General features: G+C 41.9%; 1 protein-coding gene across 5 annotated transcripts in view; it reads right to left on the bottom strand.

The window, feature by feature from the left end:
- Positions 1 to 1,020: 1,020 nt before the first annotated feature.
- Positions 1,021 to 23,505, bottom strand: part of LRRC8D (leucine rich repeat containing 8 VRAC subunit D) — a 47,671-nt gene continuing 25,186 nt past the window's right edge. For 4 of the 5 annotated variants that reach the window (XM_062613117.1, XM_062613116.1, XM_062613114.1 and 1 more), the window contains one exon: positions 1,021 to 3,909. In XM_062613117.1, the coding sequence (XP_062469101.1) occupies positions 1,337 to 3,907 (2,571 nt within the window). In that variant the 5' untranslated portion in view covers positions 3,908 to 3,909 and the 3' untranslated portion in view covers positions 1,021 to 1,336. Of the gene's footprint in view, positions 3,910 to 12,996; positions 13,135 to 23,505 lie in introns of those variants that run through there. The other variant, XM_062613120.1, reaches the window with a different exon arrangement.

The following is a 23,505-nucleotide window of genomic DNA, read 5'->3' as shown; positions in this document are numbered from 1 at the left end:
TAATCATCTCCCAGCATAGTACTTCTTTTCTGCACGCATGGAATGTAAATGGGCAAGATTTACAACTGATGATTTTGCAGATTTAATGGATTATATTTCTTTAATGGTTCTGGCAATGCAAACTCAGTTACAAACCAAAAACACACCACCACCAAAGAAAACAGCCAAAGAGAAATCCCACGCTCACTGCTGTCTGCTTTTTCCTTTATTTGATGACTTATGTGGCACACAGTTAGGCTTTTCTAACAGTACTTAAGTGTTCAAAACCATCAAACTACTTGCGATGGCGTGGGGGGAAAGGTGTTCCTATGGTGGCGGTCCTATGGTTGAAGTTCAGGTGTGGGAGACAAACCACAATAGGTGGTAAAGCTAAATCACATTTGGGTAAATCACAACTCTTATGCCTCTGTCATCAGTCTAGGAAATGCAGCAGACATCCCAGTTCCTAAGCAAGGCTTGTGAAACAACAATCATCAACTCATAAAATGCCTTGAGTTGAAAACTCAGAAAAGGAGCAAACCATAAGCAGTAAAGTGGTGTTTGATGGCTTTCAAGTTGCCTTGCAAACCAGTTCAAATATGAAAACTAGCCCCAACTTGGAAGCCAAGTGGCAGTGTTTCTCCCTTTTACCACCTACTGATGGTGTGGCAGAGGAGCCTTATGGAAACTGAGGGAGAGACCAGTGGCAGGAATGTGACCAGTCTTTGCCAGTGTGAAGTACCAGACACTGGACCACAGCAGAAATCTTACCCAATAACATGAGGTGTTGAGGATGAAGAAGGCAAACACACTTGGCCTGATGCAAGCCACATACCTTAATGCAGGTAAATGGTGGTTCTGATGCAGTTCAAAGCACAGCCAAGCTGGTTTCACTGGAGGATGGCTAAACACTAACAATACACATCAACATGTGTTTTGAGTGCTGTTAGGACCATACTGTATACATTTATCATTGTGTTCCCCCCACCCCCACCCCAATAATGCACTAAAGTAAATCCAGACCTTAAGGAACAACTTGCATAGTAAGAAAAGGTCATCAATTTAATCATTTACTTTAAGCAGGCAAGCAAATTTGTAAACATTCAAAAGCGGCAGCATCCATGTTACAAACAATTTAAGGGGAGAGAAAAAAAAAAAAGGAATTGAGATTATTCAGGTTCATTATCCTCTCCAAAATCTTGGAAATAATCTTTCTAAACACTGCAAACATTGAACACTTGGTTACACCTCTTCTAACCCTGCTAGAGCAGTCCTTCCTCCGCATGGTCTCGCAATCGCCATACTGTTTAGCATATGCCATTTAGAAGTCAGCTACCAGAGAGCACTTCACCTCCACCTAGATCCCATTAGCAAAGGGAATGCTTGTGTCTTGGTTCAACACCTCTTTAACTTCTGAGGGCAGCGCATCAAAGAGGTGATCCTCCACCATGAGCCCGCTTTTCCTGAGAAGCTGACACTGCCCCAGCGTGGCTGGCAAGCGGTCCAAGCAGTTTCCCTTCAGTTCCAGGTGAGTCAGCTGCAGCAGTTGACTTATTTTATCTGGGATTGAGGTAATGCAGTTCTGTCCCAGACTCAAAGTCCTCAATTTAACACATTTAAACAACTGTTTTGGCAAAACATCGACTTTGTTGCCCGTGATGTGGAAATGCTGCAGGTTTTGAAGCAACCCTATTTCCACTGGAATTGACGCGATGGAGTTGTAGCTCACGTCTAAACACCTTAGTTTCTGTAAACTGAACACTGCAGCTGATAAGGATTCGAGTTTGTTATTGGAGAGATAAAGAGACTCCAAATTCTTTATGTGGGTAATGGAGGAAGGAATGTTGACTATTTTGTTGTGCCACAGCTTTAAACAAGTCAATCTTTTTAAGTGCTGGAAACTGATGATTTCTTCAATTGTGCGTATGCTGTTTGACTTTAAATCCAGTTCCTGTAAGTTAGAGAGGCTGAAGATGGCGTGGGGAATTCTCTCCAGTTCACAGTTCTGCAGTTCCAACTCCGCGACATTAGTCATTTTCTTAAGGCTATTGAGTACCACAAGCTTAGTGCCGTCATTATGAATGACTAGCTTTGTCAGATGTGGGGCCACATCTGTGATGTTGGGGGGGATTTTGGTCAGATTGCTCTTCACATGGAGAATCTTCAGGTGCCTCAACTCTCTGAGGGATTCGAGCCCTATCATTTTATTGTTTTCAGAGTTCAAGTTGCCTATCAAGTACAACTCCCGGAGGTTTTTGAGCAGGTACACCCACGCAGGAATCTCTGCAACATCTGTGAACTTCACATGAAGGCATCTCAAGTGGTCCCGCAGGAAGCTGAATGCAGTCTGCTCAACCTTGGCAGGGCAGTGGCACAGGTGAAGCTCCTGGAGATTTGTCATCTGGGAGATTTTCGCTGGGATTTTAGCTTCAGGAATCAGCTCCAGTTTCAATACATCCAGATCTGTCAGGTCAAACACGGCATCGGGGACCCCCGACAGCATGAAGAGGTGCAACTCCTGCTTGTCCTGGGCATTGCGGGAAACGTGTTGCCGCAGCTTCTCAAAAGTCCACTCATGGTTTAAACTGATTTCCCGTAGCTTGTTTTCACTTACCTCTGACAGAAAGACACCGAAGCGCTTGGAATACAACTGGTCGTACTGATCTACCATGTGCAAGAGAAATGCAAAGTCGTTCTTGACATCGGGAATGTCACTGAAGCTACTCTCTTCTCTGACCTTCTCAAAGGAATATTCTTTCAAAGGTATTCGGAACAGCCAGAAAAGGGTGTAGAGGCAGATAAAGCCATAGACACAAATGAGGGAAATATAGCTGATGAGCAGCTTCTTCAACATGTAAGCCATGTTGTGTGTGCACTCAAACTGGGTGTAACCAATCAGGTGTTCCACTTTTGGGTTGCAGATGTGTTCAAAGCTGATGGTGTTGACAAAGTTTGCAGTATAGCAGAGAATAAATATGAACTTGACAGTCTTGATGACAGTCTGGCCAACGTACAGCTTGTAAATCAGATCACTGTCCTCCACGTGAGCTCGGAACTTACGCACTTTTTCAAACAGTGCTTTGGCTTGCTCTCCGTCTTTCTTATCTAAGATAGTGACGCTGGGAACCTCAATCATTGGCTTGTCAGCTGAAAACTTGAAGCCAGACTTAGTTATCATGGGAGTGCTGGCACTTGGGCTTCCTTCATCACTGCTAGTGGAAACATACTTGGGTAGGGACTGGGCACCAGTTAACCGCTGTTTGTTCTCCTCCGAGTCCTCACATGCTGTTTCAGACAAGGCTTTGGTAGTCCAAGGGGACTCAAAGCATTTCCCTAATATAGACACAAAATGCTCAATTTTTGAGCAAGTCTTGGGATATTTGAACCAAAAATTGCTACTGACTATTAAAATGATAGTATGGATGAGAACAAGATAGGGAAAATACTTAGAATACCAAGGAAGAGCCAAATGATAGCACATCTGGTTAATAAATACATATTGCTGAAAATCCAAATTGGTTTTACGGCCTGAGGAATCTTTCTGTTCCTTTTTCAGCTCCTGGCCTGATTCAGTGGGTTGATACTGAGAAGAGGTAGCTCTGCTCAGAAGTACATCAGGTGTTACAGTAGGGGCACTTCCAAAAGAAACCGTTCCCATTGATGTTACTTCTCCTTGACCAGTGGTTGTTTCAACAGTGGTGAAGTCAGCCTTCCCTGACGTGCTGGGTTGTGGCTTTGTATTTACAGTAGACTGCAGAACTGGCAAGCAGACCACCTGGTCTTTGGTCAGCTGCATGGTTCCAGCAAAAATGGCAACCATTAACATGACAACAGCTAGATAATCCATAAATACATCCCACCATGGTTTCAGGATCCGGTAAGTTGGCTGGATGTCATTGAGTGATGCAACTTCCGCAAGGGTGAACATTCCTACAAGAGAACAGAGACAAAAAATCAGGACGGTTGACTGGTGAGCAGGTTATTTCACCATGGAATAACAATCACACCATGACACACAGACCCTCAGAAGGTTCCCACTTCTTGCTGAGCATCCACATTGCTTACCAGATTGATTAGCTCCTTTCCCTTCAGTACCACTGCACAAGTCTTGCAGCTACTACAAGAATATTTGGCATAACTTTTAATGTGGAAGTTTTACAGTGAGAAACAGTTATCAATTCATTGGGCCTGTATCAATTTTTCCCTGTTTAATTAAGAAATAATCCTTCCTTAGAAAAATCCATCCCAGCCAACCAATAAGAAAACCTCCCACAACTTTCTAGTAACATAATGGAGGAAAATTGATACAGTACTACTAAAAGAACTCTTTTTTTTCAGGTTACCATCACTACCTGGTGATTACAGGAAGCTGGTTAGTCCAGTTAACACAGGAGCAGGCTGCAAGGGTTTCACTTTAAGTTAATGCACTATAATTCCCTTGAAGTTAATTCACTTTAAGCATGAACTGTGAGACAAAGTGGCAAAGCAATCATGTGACAATCCAGACCTCTCTGCAGTTTTAAACAGCTTCATTTGCTTCTTGTTTTGACAAAATCTAGAGGATTCAACTTATCAATGTTTTAAAAAAGCAGCTTCCTGTGCAAGCAGGATGTGGTAAAATCATCATTTAGCTGCTGAACTTGTGACCCAAATTTGCCATTTCTAAAGTAAAATATGCAGCTTGTGTGTATACACAGAGAGGGGAGGAGACAGGATGTACATGATCACACAAAGCCTGACTCCCTTTGGCTGGGAGAAGGCCAGCTTAGCAGAGCACAAGGAGATCAAAGCAGGCTGTATAAAGATGCATCAGATCCATGCAGCATACCAACTGGTACAGACCAGCAACTGGTACAAACCCTGAAGGACAGTGTCACAGGCAAGGAACACACAACATGATAGATTATTTCTAGCCTATTTTCTCTGAAGATATCAGACATTTCTACATGCAGAACTCAAGTATCAGCCACTGCCTCTATGGTCAAAGGCACACATCAGCCTCTCTCCTGCCCTGCAGCAGCTCCCATGGTGTTGGTGTGCAGGAAAGGCCAGCAGTCACCGCTGGAGAGCCTAGCATGGAGCTCAGGATGAATGCATCTCCTCCACCACAGGGATGAATCCAGCCCTGTCTTCCCAAATGCCCCCAGCAGCTTTCACTGGGAGGATACTGCATATCTAGTCCAGGCTTTGGGAAAGACAACCAGAGGCAGAGGGTTTACCTCACTGCAGCACTCATCCCAACCGGTACTTTGGGCAGAGTTGCCAAAATGTGAAAGTTCAGGCTCAGTTCCTCAGAGAATGGGCAGAAGGAACTTCCATCTTTCTCTGTTTTCCAGGGAATGTCAAACTCTCCTCCCTCATCAGTAACACAAGCTGTCAGGGTCTTACAGCACTCCCAGCTCCACACGAGCAGCCTCCTACCAGCATGGTTTCCAAGCCTTTCCCCACACACCAGCCCAGGGCTGTAGTGGCTACAGGAGGTGCTGAAGGACACAGAGCAGTAACACCCCACAGCTACCAGAGCTACACAGTGCTTTACTCCAAGTTAGCTACAAACTCCCATGTTCTTTACTGTGTCCCAGTGCTTACCTAGACTGAGTCACAGCATGACTGCTTGCCCTAGAATTAACATTTAAATAACATCCATGTGAAGAAAAATAGCATTAGTCATTTGTACTAATGTGAACAGAGAGATCCCTCCTTACTCCTAAGGCACAACTGCCACCAGCCCAGGGCAGGAGAACCACACAACCGGATGATCTTAAGGTCCTTTCCAACCCAAACCATTCTATGATTCTATAACAGCAGCAGAGGTGGAAGTTTTTCCTGCATGGATGGGAAGGAGGAATAAAATCACTGCTGTGACAAAGATGGGTAGCTGCTACTGCTTGTTCCTCTGCAGCCAGCCTTTTCCTCAACTTTGTACTAGCTGATCAGACGGGAAGTTACTTCACCGCGGTTCGGGGCACAACCTGCAGAATTCCTTTACAGTCTGAAGGTGATGGCGCCTTTTAGCTTCTGTCACAAGAACACATGGATAAAGCACCGAAACCCAAGCGTGGCAGATGTGGCTATTCTAAGCGACTGAAATAGTGGAAAAGAAATGAGAGAGCACAAAGTGGTTCCAGGTAGAGACTTAGAAATATCAATAGAAAATCTAAAGCTAAAAATCACCTCTATGAGACCTCTTGTTTTTTACAGACACAGAATGATTTCAAAGAGGTTAGGAGGCACAACAGAGCCCATGTAATCCTCTTTGTGAGAGCTGTAGGCAGGGTGGTGTAACAGGAGCTTTACACGGAGAAGTACCACATTCAATGCTCTAAATATGTCTTTTCTTTCAAGTTACTGATACTCACAGAAGAGCTGCTGTTTTGGCAGAGATTAGCAGTTACAAAACACAAAAACCCCTCTGTGGTATTACTAACACTGCGTCTCATAAAACAGAGGCAGACTCTTTTTTCTAGCTAGTGAAAATCAATTCCAGGAGCTGAAAACAGGTTTCTGTCCTCACGTGTCTAAAACATTTAAATGATCTGAGACTTAAGAAACAAAGGGAAAGAATGTAAGCCTACACACAACATAAGACATTCTGAGTGACAGGCTGCAAATAAATGTGGTATTTTGTGTCTTAAATCCATCACTACATGTACTGGCATTTGATTTTACTAAATTAATAATCATAGAAGTTAACTTACTTTGTTTTTGCCAGCACTTAGAAATCAAGCTATTAAGGATTACTCCAAACAACAGTACTGTAGTTGGTTTGGGTTTTCTTTATTCCAGGTTAAATTTAAGCTATTTAAAGGAAAAGGAATAAAAAGAAAAATAGACAAAATAAAAAGAATTATTTCTTCTGGTGAAAACATATATTTTCAGCCCTTTTCAGGGCTTACAGTGCACTGAAAGGACCTTGATGAGGCTCACTAGAACATGGGGTTTTGACACACTGAGATCTAAACTAGCAAATTGTGGTTCTTGAAGAAAAGTGAGTTTTAATTCCCAATATGGAATCTCAGGACAGTCTCCTTTTTAAACCAGCATATTTTAGTTTAGTTTTAATAAGCACAGACTTTAATTCAAGCCTATTGCAGTATGATCTTTTGGGCTTTCCCCCCCAAAACCCTTTGCCTCCAGTTCTGTAACTTGGATGATGCTCTAGGGTAACATTAGCCTCTCCCAGCTCCATCCATTACTTCCAGCAGTCTACTGGGTGCAGTCTGTCTTCTGGAGAAAAGAAGCAGATAATTCTTTAACCTAGACAAATAAACTGCTCTAAGCACAACTGCTTCTTTCTTAGATTTTAAGCAGAAAAACTTGACATTCTGAAAGCAGCGTACTACTACCTCCCTTTTCACTGCTTTTTGATATGGAGCTGTAAGAACTAAAACCACTTTATTTCGCACTTGTGTAAGTTACAGTGAAAACAGAATCTAAGAAGAAAACACTGACATTGACAATACAACTGTTCTAAGTTACAGCCCCACATTAAAACATCAAGGGTTAACAACCAATTTCAGAAGTCATACTTAGCCAAATGTAATCCTCTCATTAGTCTCAAAGAAAAGCTATAACAGCAAGAGCTCAGAATGTGACTAACCTAGTGTATTCTCCTGACATATTTCAGGCTGCAAATGCTGAGATACAGAGTGGACATACTGGGGTTATTTCCTAAGAAACTATCTTAAATACAGAAGTTAGAGGAAAAGGAAGCAGCAGATTGGTATGTCACTAATGTTTATTTACATCCCACTTCTTCCTGTACTTACTGATAAAACATGTCTGCCCGGGTAGCTCGCTGGCCCCTCCTGTTTTAAAAGCATATTTCAACTTAAAGCAAATCCAAAGTTAGAACAAACAAATAAAACCGGAACCGTAGCACATGAACCTCTCATTTCACTTGCAGGTTCCCAAGACTCGGAACAAGCCCACTTTGTTTCAGGAAACAGATTCTTGAATCAGCCCTGTCACCACAACTGGTCAAGAATTTCCTAATAATAGAGAAAACATTTCTAGTTGAAAAAGTGTTGCTGTGAACAAAATGGTTTTCTCCCTTCCCACAGGAAAGTAAGGAGAAAAGAAGTTTTCCCATAACTAAAAGGCTTTGCTAAATTGCTTTTGATCAAGTGACCATAGGTTTATTTCCACTGTACAGTTTACTCTCTTCTTTCCACCAACCATTTCTACTTCCTTTGTTTGTCTACTTCTGCACCATCCCTATTAAGGCAGGCAATTAGACCTTAATGTGATAAGAACGGATTATGAGATTCCTCTTAGCCAGGATGTTGCAAACATCAATTGTTCCACAGACAATCTGCAAAGATCAAAGAGATGGCACCATCCCTTTTTCCTTCTTCCCCACAGAACCACATGTAAGGAGCCCCAGAGCCCTTGTGAAATAATGCATAAAGACATTCAGAGAAGAGCCTCCGAATGGATTTATGCATTCTGAGCATACAGACATATTCGTTGCCTGCATTGGTCATTCAGTTTCTGAGATCAAGTTTAAGACAAACTGAAGGTGGCTTAACCAGGATACCAGTAGGCTTCGGGATCTAGTAACAGAGGGAAATTGTCCCTGCTAATATAGCTGGAAACATTACCATTATGCCTAGCCCAGTTTGCAGCTCTTATTGTGTTGGCTGAGGCACTGCCCCTGGACAGTTGTCAAGTAGCAGCAGCTCAGGCACCAAGAGCCTGAAAAGCCGAGGAAACATTCCACAGTTACGCACAACATAGGTATAGTGTTGCTCTACTATATGAAATGTTTTGCTGCTTCTTCAGCACCAGAAGGTACTGCAGAACATTAACTACCACCAGAACACAAGGACTATGTGTACTACGTACGGCTTACGGTATCGGATACTTCCCGATTAGTGTTTTTTTCTAGGAAGATCCAAACCATATTCAACATAAGGACCTGCATGACAATTCCCACTCACTGTTCTTCCCTGAACGTCTGACTGACTAAATCTACCAGTCTTAGACCAATCTGCAAGATCTGAGTTGGTTTGATTTTGCCTGGCTCCCCCTTGACTGACCAAATTGTTATTTGTTTAGCCGATTTGATATTCCAGGCTAAGCAAATTCCTATGGGATGGAATATTTGTCTGCATGATTTGACTTAAAATTAATTGTGTGTCACCCTGAAGGGAGTATTCTAGAGATGGTGTAAGTGAGTGTAATGGATAAGTGAAACTAAATAAGGAGAAAGCAACAAATGCCACGCTGAAAGGAGATTTCCTATAGAGAAAAACATTTCAAATGAGGAACAACAGTTCCACAATAGCTTTTCATTTTATCATTATATAAATGTATATGGAAAACTATGAAGCTATTATTTGATATCACACTTAAGTGATTAAGGAGGGTCCTTTAACACCACTCACATATTCATTATTTAGGAAATAAAACCAAACACCAAACAAAAACAACCCCCCCCCAAACTAGAACCCCACAACTAACGCATCTCCCCAGTTCATCCATCCCACTGCCCAAATGCACAGCTATAATTTTGGACCCCCCTTAAAGGGAATATATAATCTCTGATAGAGACTGTAGATCGATTCCCGACTAAGGGATCACCATCTGGATGAACAACATTAATCTGACTGACAGTAATTAGGTAAACAAAAAAGTATTAAGATCTGATTTCTCACGGACTGCATACAGAAATATTAGGCTTCTGTAAGTTAGAGAAGAAAACATGAATCTTGATTTCTATGATCAATGCCAGATTAGAATCCAGTTACAAAAATTCAATCTATTTTTATTATTATTATTATTTTGTTTTCAAAAATGCTGCCCTTCCAAGCTGGGCTTTTCCAGGTTGTGTAACAAACACTCTAACCTGCTTTGGGATGCTGCTACTTAAGTATTTACACTGATTCTTCCTTGTTTACCAGCTCTTTGAAGGTCTAGTGCTATCTGCCACTCCTACACAGATGGTTTTGTAATCGATGTGATATGTAAAAAGCAGCGTTAGTGACTATAATTTCCCTAACAATAAACTCCAAACTATACCTCATTCTTGCCCTGCTGTAAGTGACCAGAGTGGTCTGTTTAAAGATGACTTTCAAAACAGGAGCCCAATGTTGTACCGACCAGCTCCCCAAAGCACCCAAAGACTAACACCACCATTAACTCAGTGTTCACTGCATGAGAGTTCTGAGCCTGCAGAGCACAGAAAATGAGCAACTGCAGTACTGCTGAGCCATGCTCTTACAAGAGGGCTGCTTCGACCAAAAGTACAAGCTTCAGGTTTTATTCACATTTATTCCCAGGCACTCAGCATCTTTCAGAATATAACTTGTCAGCCTTTGACCTTGAAAACCTCAAAGAGATCCTACTCTGAATGTTCAGCAGTGCTGCTCCATGCTCACTTCACACAAGTTGGTAGCACTGGCGATCATAAACAGCATGAGAGGAGAGATGGGAGAGGGAAACAAGAGTGGAGAGTGGTCCTTCAGCATCTCTCCGCATGGGTCTCTGAAGAGCTCAGTATTATAAAACTGTATGTGTTACAGTTCACCACATGTGATTTTACAGTTATAAAACATGCCATGTAGCAAGGCAACATGCAAGAAAGCAGGAGAGATGACTAATGAGGCCAGATCTCAGCAGGGGAGAATACCGAACTTATGTTTGTAAGAGTCCATGAATGCCCAGGCATTTGACTGGCAATTTCTCTGGTGAAGAACATGAGTCTTGCACAGCACAGCTGCCTGAACAGAAGCCCTACAGCAGAGTACCATGGACCTTGCAGATGAAGGCAAAGAACATGCCTTGGTCTGCCCTGGCACATGCGCTCCAAACCTTACACTGCCGTTACCACCACCACTATGTACACAATACCTTTTTTAACCCAAGGCAGCACATCACCAGTGATCAAAGCAGGTGATTCTAAGGCTGAACGATCAGATTTCCAACAGCATTTTCTGGTTTACCTAGCCAGACTAGAGTAAAACCAGTGAGCAAACACTTGGTATCTCACGTCACAGAACTCCCAAAACATCCCCACACCAGCACTCTTGAATAGACAGCCCAACCTGTGTGTGCAAGACCCCCAGCTTAACACTAAGCACTTTTACCCAAGTACAAACACAAGTGAGTTACTGCAGTTGCTTTAACCTGTGCTGCCAGAGATGTACAATGCAATTAGTTTATTGGATGGCGTAACTCTCAGCAGCTGCTTGCATTCAAGTGTTAAACATTTAATCCCTTTGCCATTTCCAGATCTGCTGTTCCCCATCCTTTAGCCAGTGATGTTTCTGCAGTGTTTTCATGACCACTATCAGAAGTACAGCAACACAGAGTAAACATCTGGTGCTTCTACTGACCACAGCACTTTGGGAATTTATTGAGATGCAAAAGCAAGCTGCATCAAAATAAAAGCACATCTGGTAACCCTAGTCCCTACAGGCTACTTTTTATCACTAACAAAAATATCCCAGTGATACAATATAAATTAAAAAGTAATTAAAAGGACTAAAAGAGAAAAAAAAATATATTTCCCTTTCAGTTTAGAAATCTGAAAAACAGAACAGTTAAAAATGGTTTAGAGATTGAGATGTGTTTAAATTTGCTTCTACATGAGAAAGAATCATAGAATCAACCAGGTTGGAAAAGACCTATGAAGTCTGCATGGCTACAAAGTTTGTTATATGAAATAGCTTGATTTTGGGTAGAGATGGCACTCAGCGATTCATGCAATTCCTCCAAGTCCTCCTTCCTGATCCACAGCCACACATGCTGTCAGTCTCTGTCTCATCTTGTTCTGGATTCACTTGGAACTGGGGCAACTTCAAAAGCGGGAAGAAATTGAACTTGGCAAGAGCTGCCAGTTGAGTGATTTTAAGCCACAGAATGTAAAGATAGAAATCTTATTAGAGGATATATTAGTACTTTTAACTACACACCCTAAACACACCTAAAGAATAGGAAGGTGTGTCTACCAAAGAGAAAGAAACACGTTGCTGAAGTTCATATTACTGTAGGTTTTAATATAGCCTCTCTTAAGGGCAAAATAACCTCTCCACTGTAACTCATGGTACTAAAGTCTAGGTTTACTTAATTTCTAAACTGTATCCCCATCAGAATGGGAGCTGGTTTACTGAGTAACTAAAGTAAGTTGTTTTCAATGAATACTTTCCCTCTTTGTATTTTTAATGGATATGCCAGCAACCTTGCACGGGAACATTTACAGCATCCTCATGGAGGTGTAGAGCCAAGAACAGACAACATTCCTGTAACTAAAGAACAGGCTCCATTGTTCCCTACCTGAGCTGGTTCATTTCTTTAGACAGAAAAGCAAACAGTGACTCTCACTGGGTTACAGGTTATACAGAAGTTTCCTATACAAGATTTGCATACATACAAGGTGCTGTATTTCCAAGTACCTGCAGTGACATTTCCATTATATCCATTAGCTAAAAGCCATCTAGGAAAGGTCACACAAATCAAAAAGTTAAAATAACAAAAGCAAATTAAACACACATATTAAAATGCAACAAAAAGCAGCCAGCAATACATGAACACATGTAAGCACCCGCACATCACAGCTCCTCTATTTCTGCCAAGACCTTTTCGGCGGCAAGAGCAGTAGGAAGGATCATCAAGCTCAGCTGAGAATCAGGATATGGAAAAGGACACTTTAATTCCACCTTTCCTTTTGCCCATGATGCCAAAACAGGGCTACCTTGATAAAAATATAAAGTAAATATAAAAGGGCAAGTTTACAGCCCAATAAATAGGCTGCACCTTCAGTTTTCAAACACAAGGTCTCTCCAACTCTTTACAGACGATAGTCAAACTATGCTCCTACTTAAATGTCACCCAGCTTCTTTGCTCCCCAGGGAGGACACTTCCTCAAGCCAAGGATTAGCTCTAAAAGCCATGTCACAAAAAACACTTGAGGTAAGTGCTAAGCAGCTTCCAAAACCCTGTCACCATCCTGTGTCCCCACACCCTGGGTAGACACTGTACAACACACAGCCTGCTCCCAACCTGCTACCTTACCTGCTTTTTAGCAAGCAAAGAGATCTTCTACGCTTCAGACATCCTGCCGGACGGGTAACAATGAGGACTTCTCAGGTAAAGCTCTGATCAACAGATGAAGTATGACTTATTAATGTTACTGCATTCCTGCCAAGCTTCCAATAGCAGAATCTCCACTGGTCTCATGCCAGGAAAAATGCCTGCAGCTGAACTGTTTATCCTGAAAGGGATTTATTGAAGTTTAACTGTATTTCTTTTTCCTCTTCCAAACTTAAGCCGCTTTCTGTAAGAGGTAAGCTATTTACTTAGTCCATCTAGTCTCCCAATTGTTTGGTTCAGGGTGTGTACTTCAATCTCAGTACTTCAGCATAAAGAGGAATTATGCCACAATGCACGTTTTGCAGGCTGCTGTGTTGAAATCCTGCTGATGGCTTCACATCACCTCCTTCCTTTTCATGCTTTATTTTCTCAAAAACCCAATTCAAAATCCTGCCTCAAGAATAACATCCCAAAAGATGTGAGATCGCAGCATTCCTGCTCTAACAAGCAAGCTTCCAACTCTGCCAAAAGGTTCGGAGAGGCTCAGTTGTGTTGTTTGCTGCCACTCACCAACACCAACAGATCCATACAGCCCCCACTATAAATATTTACTATTGCTAAATTTGTATCACGATTTGACCCAAATGCTCCAGCTGGAATTGTAACCTCTGCACTGAGGGCTCTCTCCAGCCAGACAACCCTTGCCCCTGAAGGCTTGCAATCTCAAAGTGATTATTTGTTAGACAATGACAAGCATATCTGTGGCTGTAAAATTCAAAGCAAAACACCAAACTCCATCAGGCTTCCAGAAGGAAAATGGGATCACAGTGTGATTAAAAGTATCATCAAACTTAACATGTTGATGCACCACTATCTTTGAAAAGGCTTAACATTATGTCCAGATAAATCTATTTACAGTTACAGCGTTCCTATATACTGAGCCGTGCTCCTTCCCACTGGTTTGGGCATGATGATATCTCAAAAGTAAGGCACTAAATATTAACAGCTCCTGAAGCCTTTCTTTCCAGTGAAACACACAATGAAGCTTCCCTTTCCAGCCAGATATGTTTTAAAATAGACAGTGAAACCTTCTGAGTATGTACTTCAACCCAAAGGAAATAAAAACACAGTAAGGAGACATCTTATTCTATCTCATCGAGGGACAAGATGCCACTCCTGCTCCAGCACTTACCACCTCACCACCATCACTACAGCCTTCCCCATGCACTTGCAGTAACACTTTTGGCAGCCACATTCATAGACATGCAGTCATGTACTATGTCACTGTCCGACTTTTACAGCCAATGTGCTATCTGCTTGGATGGCCAAATGGGGAAATAGGGCCAGAGGCAGCTTTTCTTATCCAGCAGGCAGCCTCCCCTTGCCCCAGGCACTTGCCATTTGAGCTTGCTTTGGCAAGTTACTCAACACTTACAACAGCACAAACACCACTCCTCAGCTGCTACAGAAATAAGAGTTGCCCTCTAACTGCAGGAAAACAGTCAGGTTTCCTTGTTGCCACTGCTTCATACAGGTAATGTTCACATCCTCCAGCAGACACCAGCCAGGTCCCCAGGAGGTTCTGTGCAAGCACAGGTAACCAGCAAGGAAAGTTCAGGATGCAGCACTAGGTTCATACTGATCTGAGAGAAGGGTCCTTTCCTGATAAACCATCTTCTATCCCTTCCAACAGCATGCCAAAAACCTCAGCGGAAACAAAGTGTGAGCTTGTGCAAGTACAACACCACTGATTTGAGTCCTGGCTGTCATCATGGCTCCATCACGTAAGGCTTTAAGAGGTGCAGTCCAGCCTCCCTTGCTGCCCTGGTGTCCTGTGCAGAACAAGGTGAAGATGCAGGACTGTCCTTTACCTTCATTTCCAGCCATCTTTCTATGGGCACGTGTGATGGACGGGGCATTGCTTACACAAGATGAAACAGAACAAGGGAGCAAATGTTGGTTTTATCTTGTAACAGCACCAGAAAACACCAATTCCACTGCAGTGGTGGTGGTGGGAGACAGTATTCCTCTCTCACAGTCATGTGGAGACCTCATCACGCTCCAGAGCGTCAGGTCCTATGTGTCTGCAAACACCCCTCTCCTGGAACAGGGTAGCCTGGAGGCAACCTGCAGCTATCAGGGGACAGCAGGGATTACTTCAGCTCTCTCAGTTTGCATTTCAAACTGTTGACTCAACACAAAACAACAGGATGGCCACAAATTGCTCATGCAATGACCTGTTTCCCGTCCTAGCTGAATGCGAGTAATCTCTGATACACCAGATCTATTCATAGGTTTGACTGGCACTATTTTAACAAGGATCTACTCAAGAACCTCAGGACAACTAGCCAACCACTTTATTTATATATTCCTGCTATCTCATCTGCACACTTAGGACTACTGCTTGTGCATGTGGGTGTACAGCAATAATATACATATGACTACATTCCCATAAATTCCATTAGTTAAGAGTTCAGGATTTGTCATGGCCAGACCAAAGCATAAACGAAACCAGCCATTTAATTCATTATAAAGACTCGTAGCAGCCTGTCTTTGACCAAGCATTCTGCTTGCCAAATTATGCCTCGAGTACATTTTCTAAACTAAAAAGTTATGAAAGCCCCAAAATCCATAATAGCTTTTGTTCTTCCCCTTTAGGCTAAGCAGCAATTCTAATCTCCATTTCAAGTTCCTCAAAGGCTAACAGTAAAAACCCTTCCTCTTAGATATAAACCCACCAAGCAACTTTGGAATAACAAAATTTAACTAAATTATTCCTTTAATCCTTCACTGGTTGCAGTTTCCCCAGAACAGACTTGCTTTAGAAAACCAAATGGAAAGACCATTCTCTACCCCTGTCACAAAGCTTGGGACCAACTGACCTTGCAGGACAGACCCAAAATGGTGACTTTAAGGAAGCAGGTGATGTGCTACTGCTGTAAGCTCTAAGTTCTTGCCCATAGACAGACACAGCCACATCCACAGCGAAGCAGCCCTGGATCACAAGGGGCTTTCCTTGAAGGATCCTTTCAGATCCTTCCTCATCACACATAAGCAGGCATAAGATAGCTGTTATGTGAGGTTTGAAGGGGAGGGCCAGGCAGACATCATTCTTTAGGCTCCATGGAAAGTTGCAGCCTTGTCACATAATGGTACTAAAGGCTTACTGCGCTGCTTTCTCTGTCATGAGAGGCAGAGCAACTCCTGGGTTAAAACATTCTTTATGTGACAGACCATTGTGGCAATCCTGCTCCTGACTCATCCTTTCTCTGCCTCATCATGCCATGCATTAGATGCCACTATTCTTCACAATACTTGAATTATATGCTCTCTGCTACTTGTATAGCGCTGAGTTCCTGGGTCTTGGTCAGAGTTCCTTCATATTCAAACAAAGAAAGTGATTTTTGGACAAAAAGCTAGATTCTGCTAGCACTTAATATTTATATTGCATAAAAGGTTCCATTTCCTACTCTATACCAAAGCCTTACAGCATTATGCATTGTGTAATCCTGTCTCAAAAAGATTACAGCCCCAAAAAATTGGCTGAACTGCATAGGATTTCATACCGTATAACACAGCAGTGTTTGAGGAAGGCAAAGATTTGAGCTTGACCAGTTATACAAGTAAGAACCTTTAAGTATATGCCATGGGCTAGAAACAGTAATAAATCTCCTATCTTCTACATTAGCAACACTACGACCACAGCAAAAGTCACAGAGTAAAGGCATCCTAAAAAAAGTCTGCAAGTTTTAGTAGTGTGTTGGAATTATTCCTTAATGTGCGACTCTATTCTGAAAAGTGATTTAACAAAGATATCATTGAAAGATATAAATTAGCAGGAAATTTTGCTATTTTCATATGGGTGCACAATTCACAAATAAGATTTCTCTCTTTATATTAGAACTTTTCCTTAGGGAGCGTAGCTGAGGTTTCCACATAAAGTTAATCTGCAGATAACACTTCTTAATGCTCTGCATAGGCTTACTTGCTGAAGCTGGACATATTCACTGATACTTGCTCTGTCAAGTCAAGAGAAGCAAGCTGTAATAAAACTTTACTTCCACGCCTAAAGGGAGAAGATACAACTGGCTGTATACGTACAAGAAAAAAAAAATGACTACTCATTAAGTGGCTTTAAAACAAAACCAAAAACCCTATCAAGAATTAAAACACTCACAGAGGTAAAGGCCAACAGGCTTAGACAACAAGATCTCAAGTTGTATAAATACAAGCAATAATGCTATTGTGACTCATTTATTAGGGAATCTTTACTGCCTTCAGTTAATAAAACACAAAACACAATTGTGTGATGATGGCACACTTGAAGTTTTCCTGTTATGTAAAATTACTTCTTGTTTTCTGAATTGCTGTTTGTAAGTAGCTGCAATTTGAACAGAGATCTGAATAAAGGTTCTTCTACTCCCTCACTGTGACATGGACTCAAAAGTTTACTAGCAATGAGCAAAAGCGTTAAGCAGATGAACATGAAATATTCAAGCTTTCCAGGTTAGACTTACATTTAAGCTTTTTAATTAGGAACTCTACACCTCTATAGTCCAAGGCAAAGGTCAGCAAGAACAACCAGGTTATGTCGCCACCAGCTATTAGTCTTCTCCAGTCCTCCTCTGAGGCAGCTGTCACTGTTAAAGCCACAACAGACTACAGGTCTGATTCTCCTAGACAAGGTCCCCCTGCCAACTGTAGCACCATCTCAACAACCTACCGCAGGACAAACTGTTTCTTCTTAGTAATTTAAGTCACTGAAAGCCCACAGGATATGAAGCTATAAATTACCACAACCAAACATGGCCAAAACATAGTGGCAAAGCACAGTTCTTTCTCTATAGACACAAGCCAAGGGATTTTCTAGTGTTTTCTTTATCCTCTAATGCACAAAACCAAAATGCCGGCAGCATGTTCCTTGGTAGAAGCCCAAAGACCACTTAAAAGTCTCCATTTTAAAGATATCTTAGACTACATAACTTATTTCATTACTTCCCCCCTTCAAACAAAGTACAAAAGCAGCTTTAGTTTCCTCTGTGATTCCTTCTGACTCTCAGAACTCCTGAGGGCAGACAAGAACACCAAGAGCTTGTATCTGGCATTAACTAAACATATTTATGATTTACAGTTAACATTACAAAACACACATAACACAAACATGTCTTACAGATCAACCCATCTTTCCACAGTTAGCAAATGCAATTGACTCAGTCATCACAGTCCAGATCAGACCAGTGACACAAGCAATACAACAGCATGTACTGAAGAACTACTGAAAATTCACTAAGCACATAAAATCCATCTCACAAAAAATTCCACAGGAGTCTTTTGCTGCAATATATCATCTGTGTTTCAGATTCAACAGTCCAAAATACTTAGCTTCTTCTACAACAAAGTATTTACTTGTGTTGGAATGACCGAATACAGGTGAAAACATGGCATTCACACAACAGCCACAGAGTATCACACTTAACATTGCTTCTTGATGCCCTTCTTAAGAGCTAATTCATAGCACCTATGATGTGTTTTCCTCTGTTCAAAGATTCAGTATCTCTACTTGATGCTTTGCCAGATTAGTGCTGTATTAAGCCAGACAGGCAGCCCAGGAGGTAGAACTTAGCTGTTACTTTTATTCTTGCTCAGAGCTCCAAAGGAAGTCCACTCACTGGTCCCATCATTGGGCCACAAATGGCTTGACCACAAAATAACCATTCCCACCTACAAAGACAAAGATGCTAAAATGCTTGATCATTTGCTAAAGTTTTATAACTTTTATTGCATTACATGGTGATGCTCTTGTTTTAAGACTTCTCTCTCCCTCTTTTTACAATTCTGCAGATGCCTTTCCACCAAAACTCTTGGGCAATACAAAGACATGGGTCACAAAACACATCCAGGAGCTGACTGGTTTATTTGGGCACATACACGTGGTTTTGTGTGGACACAAACAGTGACAAACACAGAAAAGCTCTGCTCTTCAAGTGACATCTCAGGAGCATACTCAAGTAGATACAGACAGCACAGCTTAGGAGCTATCCCAGTGCTTGGAGACAATGAAAGGGAAGCAGTAGTGAAACAACCCTCAGTCATACATGCACCTATACCTCTTCCTCTGTCCATTAGCATCCATCCAGTTCAATTGTCACACACACAAACAGAAGCTGTGTGCCTGCGCATGTAACCTTGGGAGAAAAAAAAAAAAAAAGGGAAAGAAAAAGCAGTGGAGATTGAAACATTTGTAACTCTCAATTTGAGAACAGAGAGAAGCTTTCTCCAAAGGAGGGTCAGGAGGTAGTTAATAAAGAAAATTTGAGACTTTTGCTTGATAAAGAACACAGCTAGGCTTTCTTCCTCCCACATCTTCCATCTCCTTGCTCCATTCCATTCCTCTCCCCACTGACATCAACCCTCAGATAAAGACCATACATTTTCTCTGCAGATCAATTCAAGGAGAGAAACCACTCAAGTATGAACACTGAAAAACTGAATGCTCAAAACCAGTTTGTTACTGATCCATGTTTATTCTGTTTGCAGATCAGCCCGTATGCCCTGCAATCAGAGGCACAATGGCACATTTTAGCATGCAGGGTGCGTTCTCCCTTTATCACCACCTCCCTTTCATACACACCCCCTCAGTGTTCCTTCTGCCGGCACTACGCTCCTTCTCACATTAAATATAGAAACAGATCTCTGAATCACCAGTTCCTGTTGTTGAAAGTAGCTAGAAACAGATGTTACAGCAAAAGAAGTTTCCTAGTAAACAATTATAGAATGATCTGCCCACCATGTTAGACCCCATTGCTACAAAATGTATTTAAATCTTAGAACCATAGATTTATATGGAGCTACTCTCATTCCCTGGGTGCTGAATACTTCCTAGAAACACATTAATTCTTACCCATAATGGTATCATGCAGCAGCAAGTTCCAGAGATTAACTGTCCACTATAAAAAGACACACACACACACACCCCCCCCCCCAAAGTGATGCTTATAAGCTCATTGCTTGTGAGCCTCCTGCTGCACTTGGTCCATTCCACTCTGCTTTTCCTTGACATTTCCTTAGATGTTCCTTCAAGATGAGGAACAGAAAGATCTGAGCTTTGCCAGAGAAGAGCAGCACAAGGACTCCAAATCTGGTTATAGGCAAGAAAGATCAGTTCCAGAAAGAGGAGAGCAGAGTTCAGACAAGCTAATCTACCCTGCAGGGAGGAATCACTTCCTAGCATAAGCAGAGTGGAAATGCACCCATGTTTTTCAGTTTGAGACCATGCACGTTTAAGAAACTCTCAGCAGCCACTTGTGGACTCCAATTTCTTCTGTTGCTCACAAAATACATAAGAGAGGAGCTACATATCTCACATCAGTAGCCACCATCCAAATATATGCCTCACACGTATGTACGTATATACATAAATGCAATATATACTTTCTATTAGAGAGGCTAGTTAGTGCTCAATCATTCAGCACCTGAGGAACACTTTGTTCTGCAGGTTTATATAGCCCCATGTACAAAGCCAGAGGGATGCCACAGACCACTATACTCAATTATTCCTGTATTCAGCCCAGAGGATCACATAAAACTCTAAGCCAAACCTTTGTTTGCCTAACGTAACACTTTCAGACCAGCTTTCAGCCCTGGGAACATTCTGTGTGGAATCCACCACTTTCCTTTGTCGTTTATTTGTTCCAGCACTTATGCTTTCTCACCGTTACAAATGAATGTCTTATTTCCAATTGCCTGATTTCAGCTCCCAGCCATCAGCGCTGTGCTACGCCTGTTTCTGTCAGCCTTATAGCCTCAGCATTTTCTCCCTCAGAAGGTGTTTCCCACCAATTATCAAGTCACACCGTTTATCTATCAAGAAACAACAGATCCAGCAACAGAATGAGCTTTTCAAGCTCTCCCTGTGCTACCTGAACACCACCCTGCCTTCAACTATCTCCTCTCTTTTTTGAGCTCACATTTTCAACAGGCTGTTCAACACCCCACAATCATACACCATTCACCTTCTTTTGCCTATTGCCCCTCCTTACACACCCAGACTTACACACCTTTGCTGTCCTGTGGGAGAGGAGTCCAATTGATTCCTCAATGTACCTCCAAAACAGCCTTTTCCCTAATTCTGTCAATTACATTGAAGTACAATGCCTGCAGGTACAATGATCTTGCACCAGCCTGGATGCAAACGCACTTTGGGTTGATACCAGCTCACCAGGATACTCAAATTTCCCTGCACAAGCTGCCTTATCCTTGCTTACCATGCTGCTTAGCATGATATAGCCTGTTAATTGTATCAGCACAGATCCTGTCCTTGTCTCCAGGTACTTGATGAAAAGGTCCAATGGAATCCAGCCTCACCTCAATCCTTAAAACAGATTTCTAGAAGCATTCCCATTTGATAATGATTCACCATCAGTGACTAACTCTTAAATATCAGTTAGTCAGTTCTTAATGCATTTACTTTTGCAATACCACATAGCACTTACATGTCAGTACATGAGGCCCAAAGGGGTATTGTCAAAGTCCTAACTATCTCTACTCTTGCCAACAAAGGGAACTACAGGCAACATGTGGAAGGAGACAGGTAGCAGTAGGGGTCTGCAAGGGTTGAACCGTCTCCCTGCCCCTGCACCAGATGCCATTTGAAGACACAGCTTTACTACACTTTGTGCAGGTCCTTTGCTCAAGTAAAACTTTCAGCGTATCACTATGTTTGCTATGTCACATCACCCCTGAAGTGATACAGACCAATATTAGTGTCTAATGCTTTATCAATTAAATATTGCATTAAGTTGTCTAGTGTTTTGATGAGGATTGTCAAGCTAGCTGGAATATGGTTAAATCGGTTATCCTTCCCTTGTCTACTCTGGCACAGTTAGCTTTAAGAACACCAACTGCCTGCAAGTCTGCAGACTTGTCAGCAAGCTCTTTAAAACAATCCAGTCATAACACTGCTGATTTACACAGGTCTAGCCCTAGAACGTAATAAACCTTTATTCATTAAGAAGGATTTCATTCTCTGTTGGAAGGGCATTCATGGTATCACATTCTGCGCCTTCACAAATAGTGAACGGTATTAACAACTATTTCTACTTTTCTTGCATGAGCTACTTTATTATCTCTATCTAGTAACTGGAACTCTTTGTTTCCCAACATACTTCAGCTGTAGAGAGTTAACTGCATATTTTCTAACTCAATGTCTTAACTTCATGTGTTCTAATTCTCAGGTATTCACTGTCCCCTTAATCACTATTTTTTGCTTTCAAATGTCTACATGTGTCCTGAAGCCAAAGGGCTGTTAGAGTAGTTGCTGTCTCTTGAAACCAGAATTTCAGCTTTTGGGCTATTTGGCATCTTCAATATATCCATTTTCCATTCACATTTTTCTTCCTATAGTAACACTGAGCTTTGTGACAACAAACACGCTCTTCTGAAGCATCAAGTATAATTTTCTTTGGGGCTGCTCTGTTTGCCCATCCTGTACGTAACTGGGTCACAATCAATAGTCCCATGGCAACCAGCAACTTCCAGTTGTCTGATACCAAAGTCCACAGTATCTGTCTCAGCTGAAGAGCTGAAACAAGAGGTAACCTGCAATGGGCTGAATTTCCAAGACTTTGAACAACCTACCAATGATGCCAACAGCATCTTCGGCACCTCAGAAGCAACAAAACAATGGGAAACAGACTCATGTATTTGCTGATTAGCCATTCTGGACATCTCCAACAAGCATTTGAATAAAAATCTGTATTAATTTCTCCTATTAACAGTAAAAGTAAGGCACCTCACCCAGGTATATAAGCCATCTACTGCTTGTTTGATGAACAAGGCAAAATAAACTGACCTCGGTCCTACGCCAGTGTGGCACTACTACAGAAACTGCAGTGCTCCTCAGCAGTACAAGGCACATGCACTCCAAGCGTAGACACAACATTCCTTATCTGCCCAAGGTGGAAGCACCTATGCTCTACCTGGCTTTGCACATGCAGTCAATCAAACTTTCGTACAGAATCAGTCCAAGACAGAGTCTTTCACAGGAAATAAAACTTACATATTCAGCAAGAAAAACACATTTGTCTTGGTAATTGCCACAACAGTAGAAAAACATCCAGAAACTTCCAGCTTCCAGAAACTTCAATAAGATGCTAACTATTTACACACAGTGATCTTCTAAGCATCCTAGAAGCATGGTGGTAGCAGTCTATGGATGCAATTCTGCAGTTCAGCACATATGGACTTTCCCACATAACCAGGAGTCCCACATGGCTCCTGAAGCACATACCTGCATGCATTCAGTTAGAGTAGAAACTCCTTATACTAAGTCTAAATTCAGCAGCCGAAAAGGAAATAACCCAGATTCTTGCTGTACATTAAGCCACTGCGACTTATTTTGCACAACCACAAATGACTAAGGGAAAATACATGCAGTGGTTCAGTCATTCTTCCTTTTTAAACAGCAAAATGGGAACTGAAGCAGTACATTAA

This window comes from Pezoporus occidentalis, unplaced genomic scaffold (assembly GCF_034315485.1).
Source record: "Pezoporus occidentalis ecotype Australia unplaced genomic scaffold, CSIRO_AGI_Poc_V1 ctg164, whole genome shotgun sequence".
NCBI classification, from domain to species: Eukaryota; Metazoa; Chordata; class Aves; order Psittaciformes; family Psittacidae; genus Pezoporus; species Pezoporus occidentalis.
Note: the sequence above shows the minus strand (reverse complement) of the source record. Positions and strands in the feature narration are given on the sequence as shown.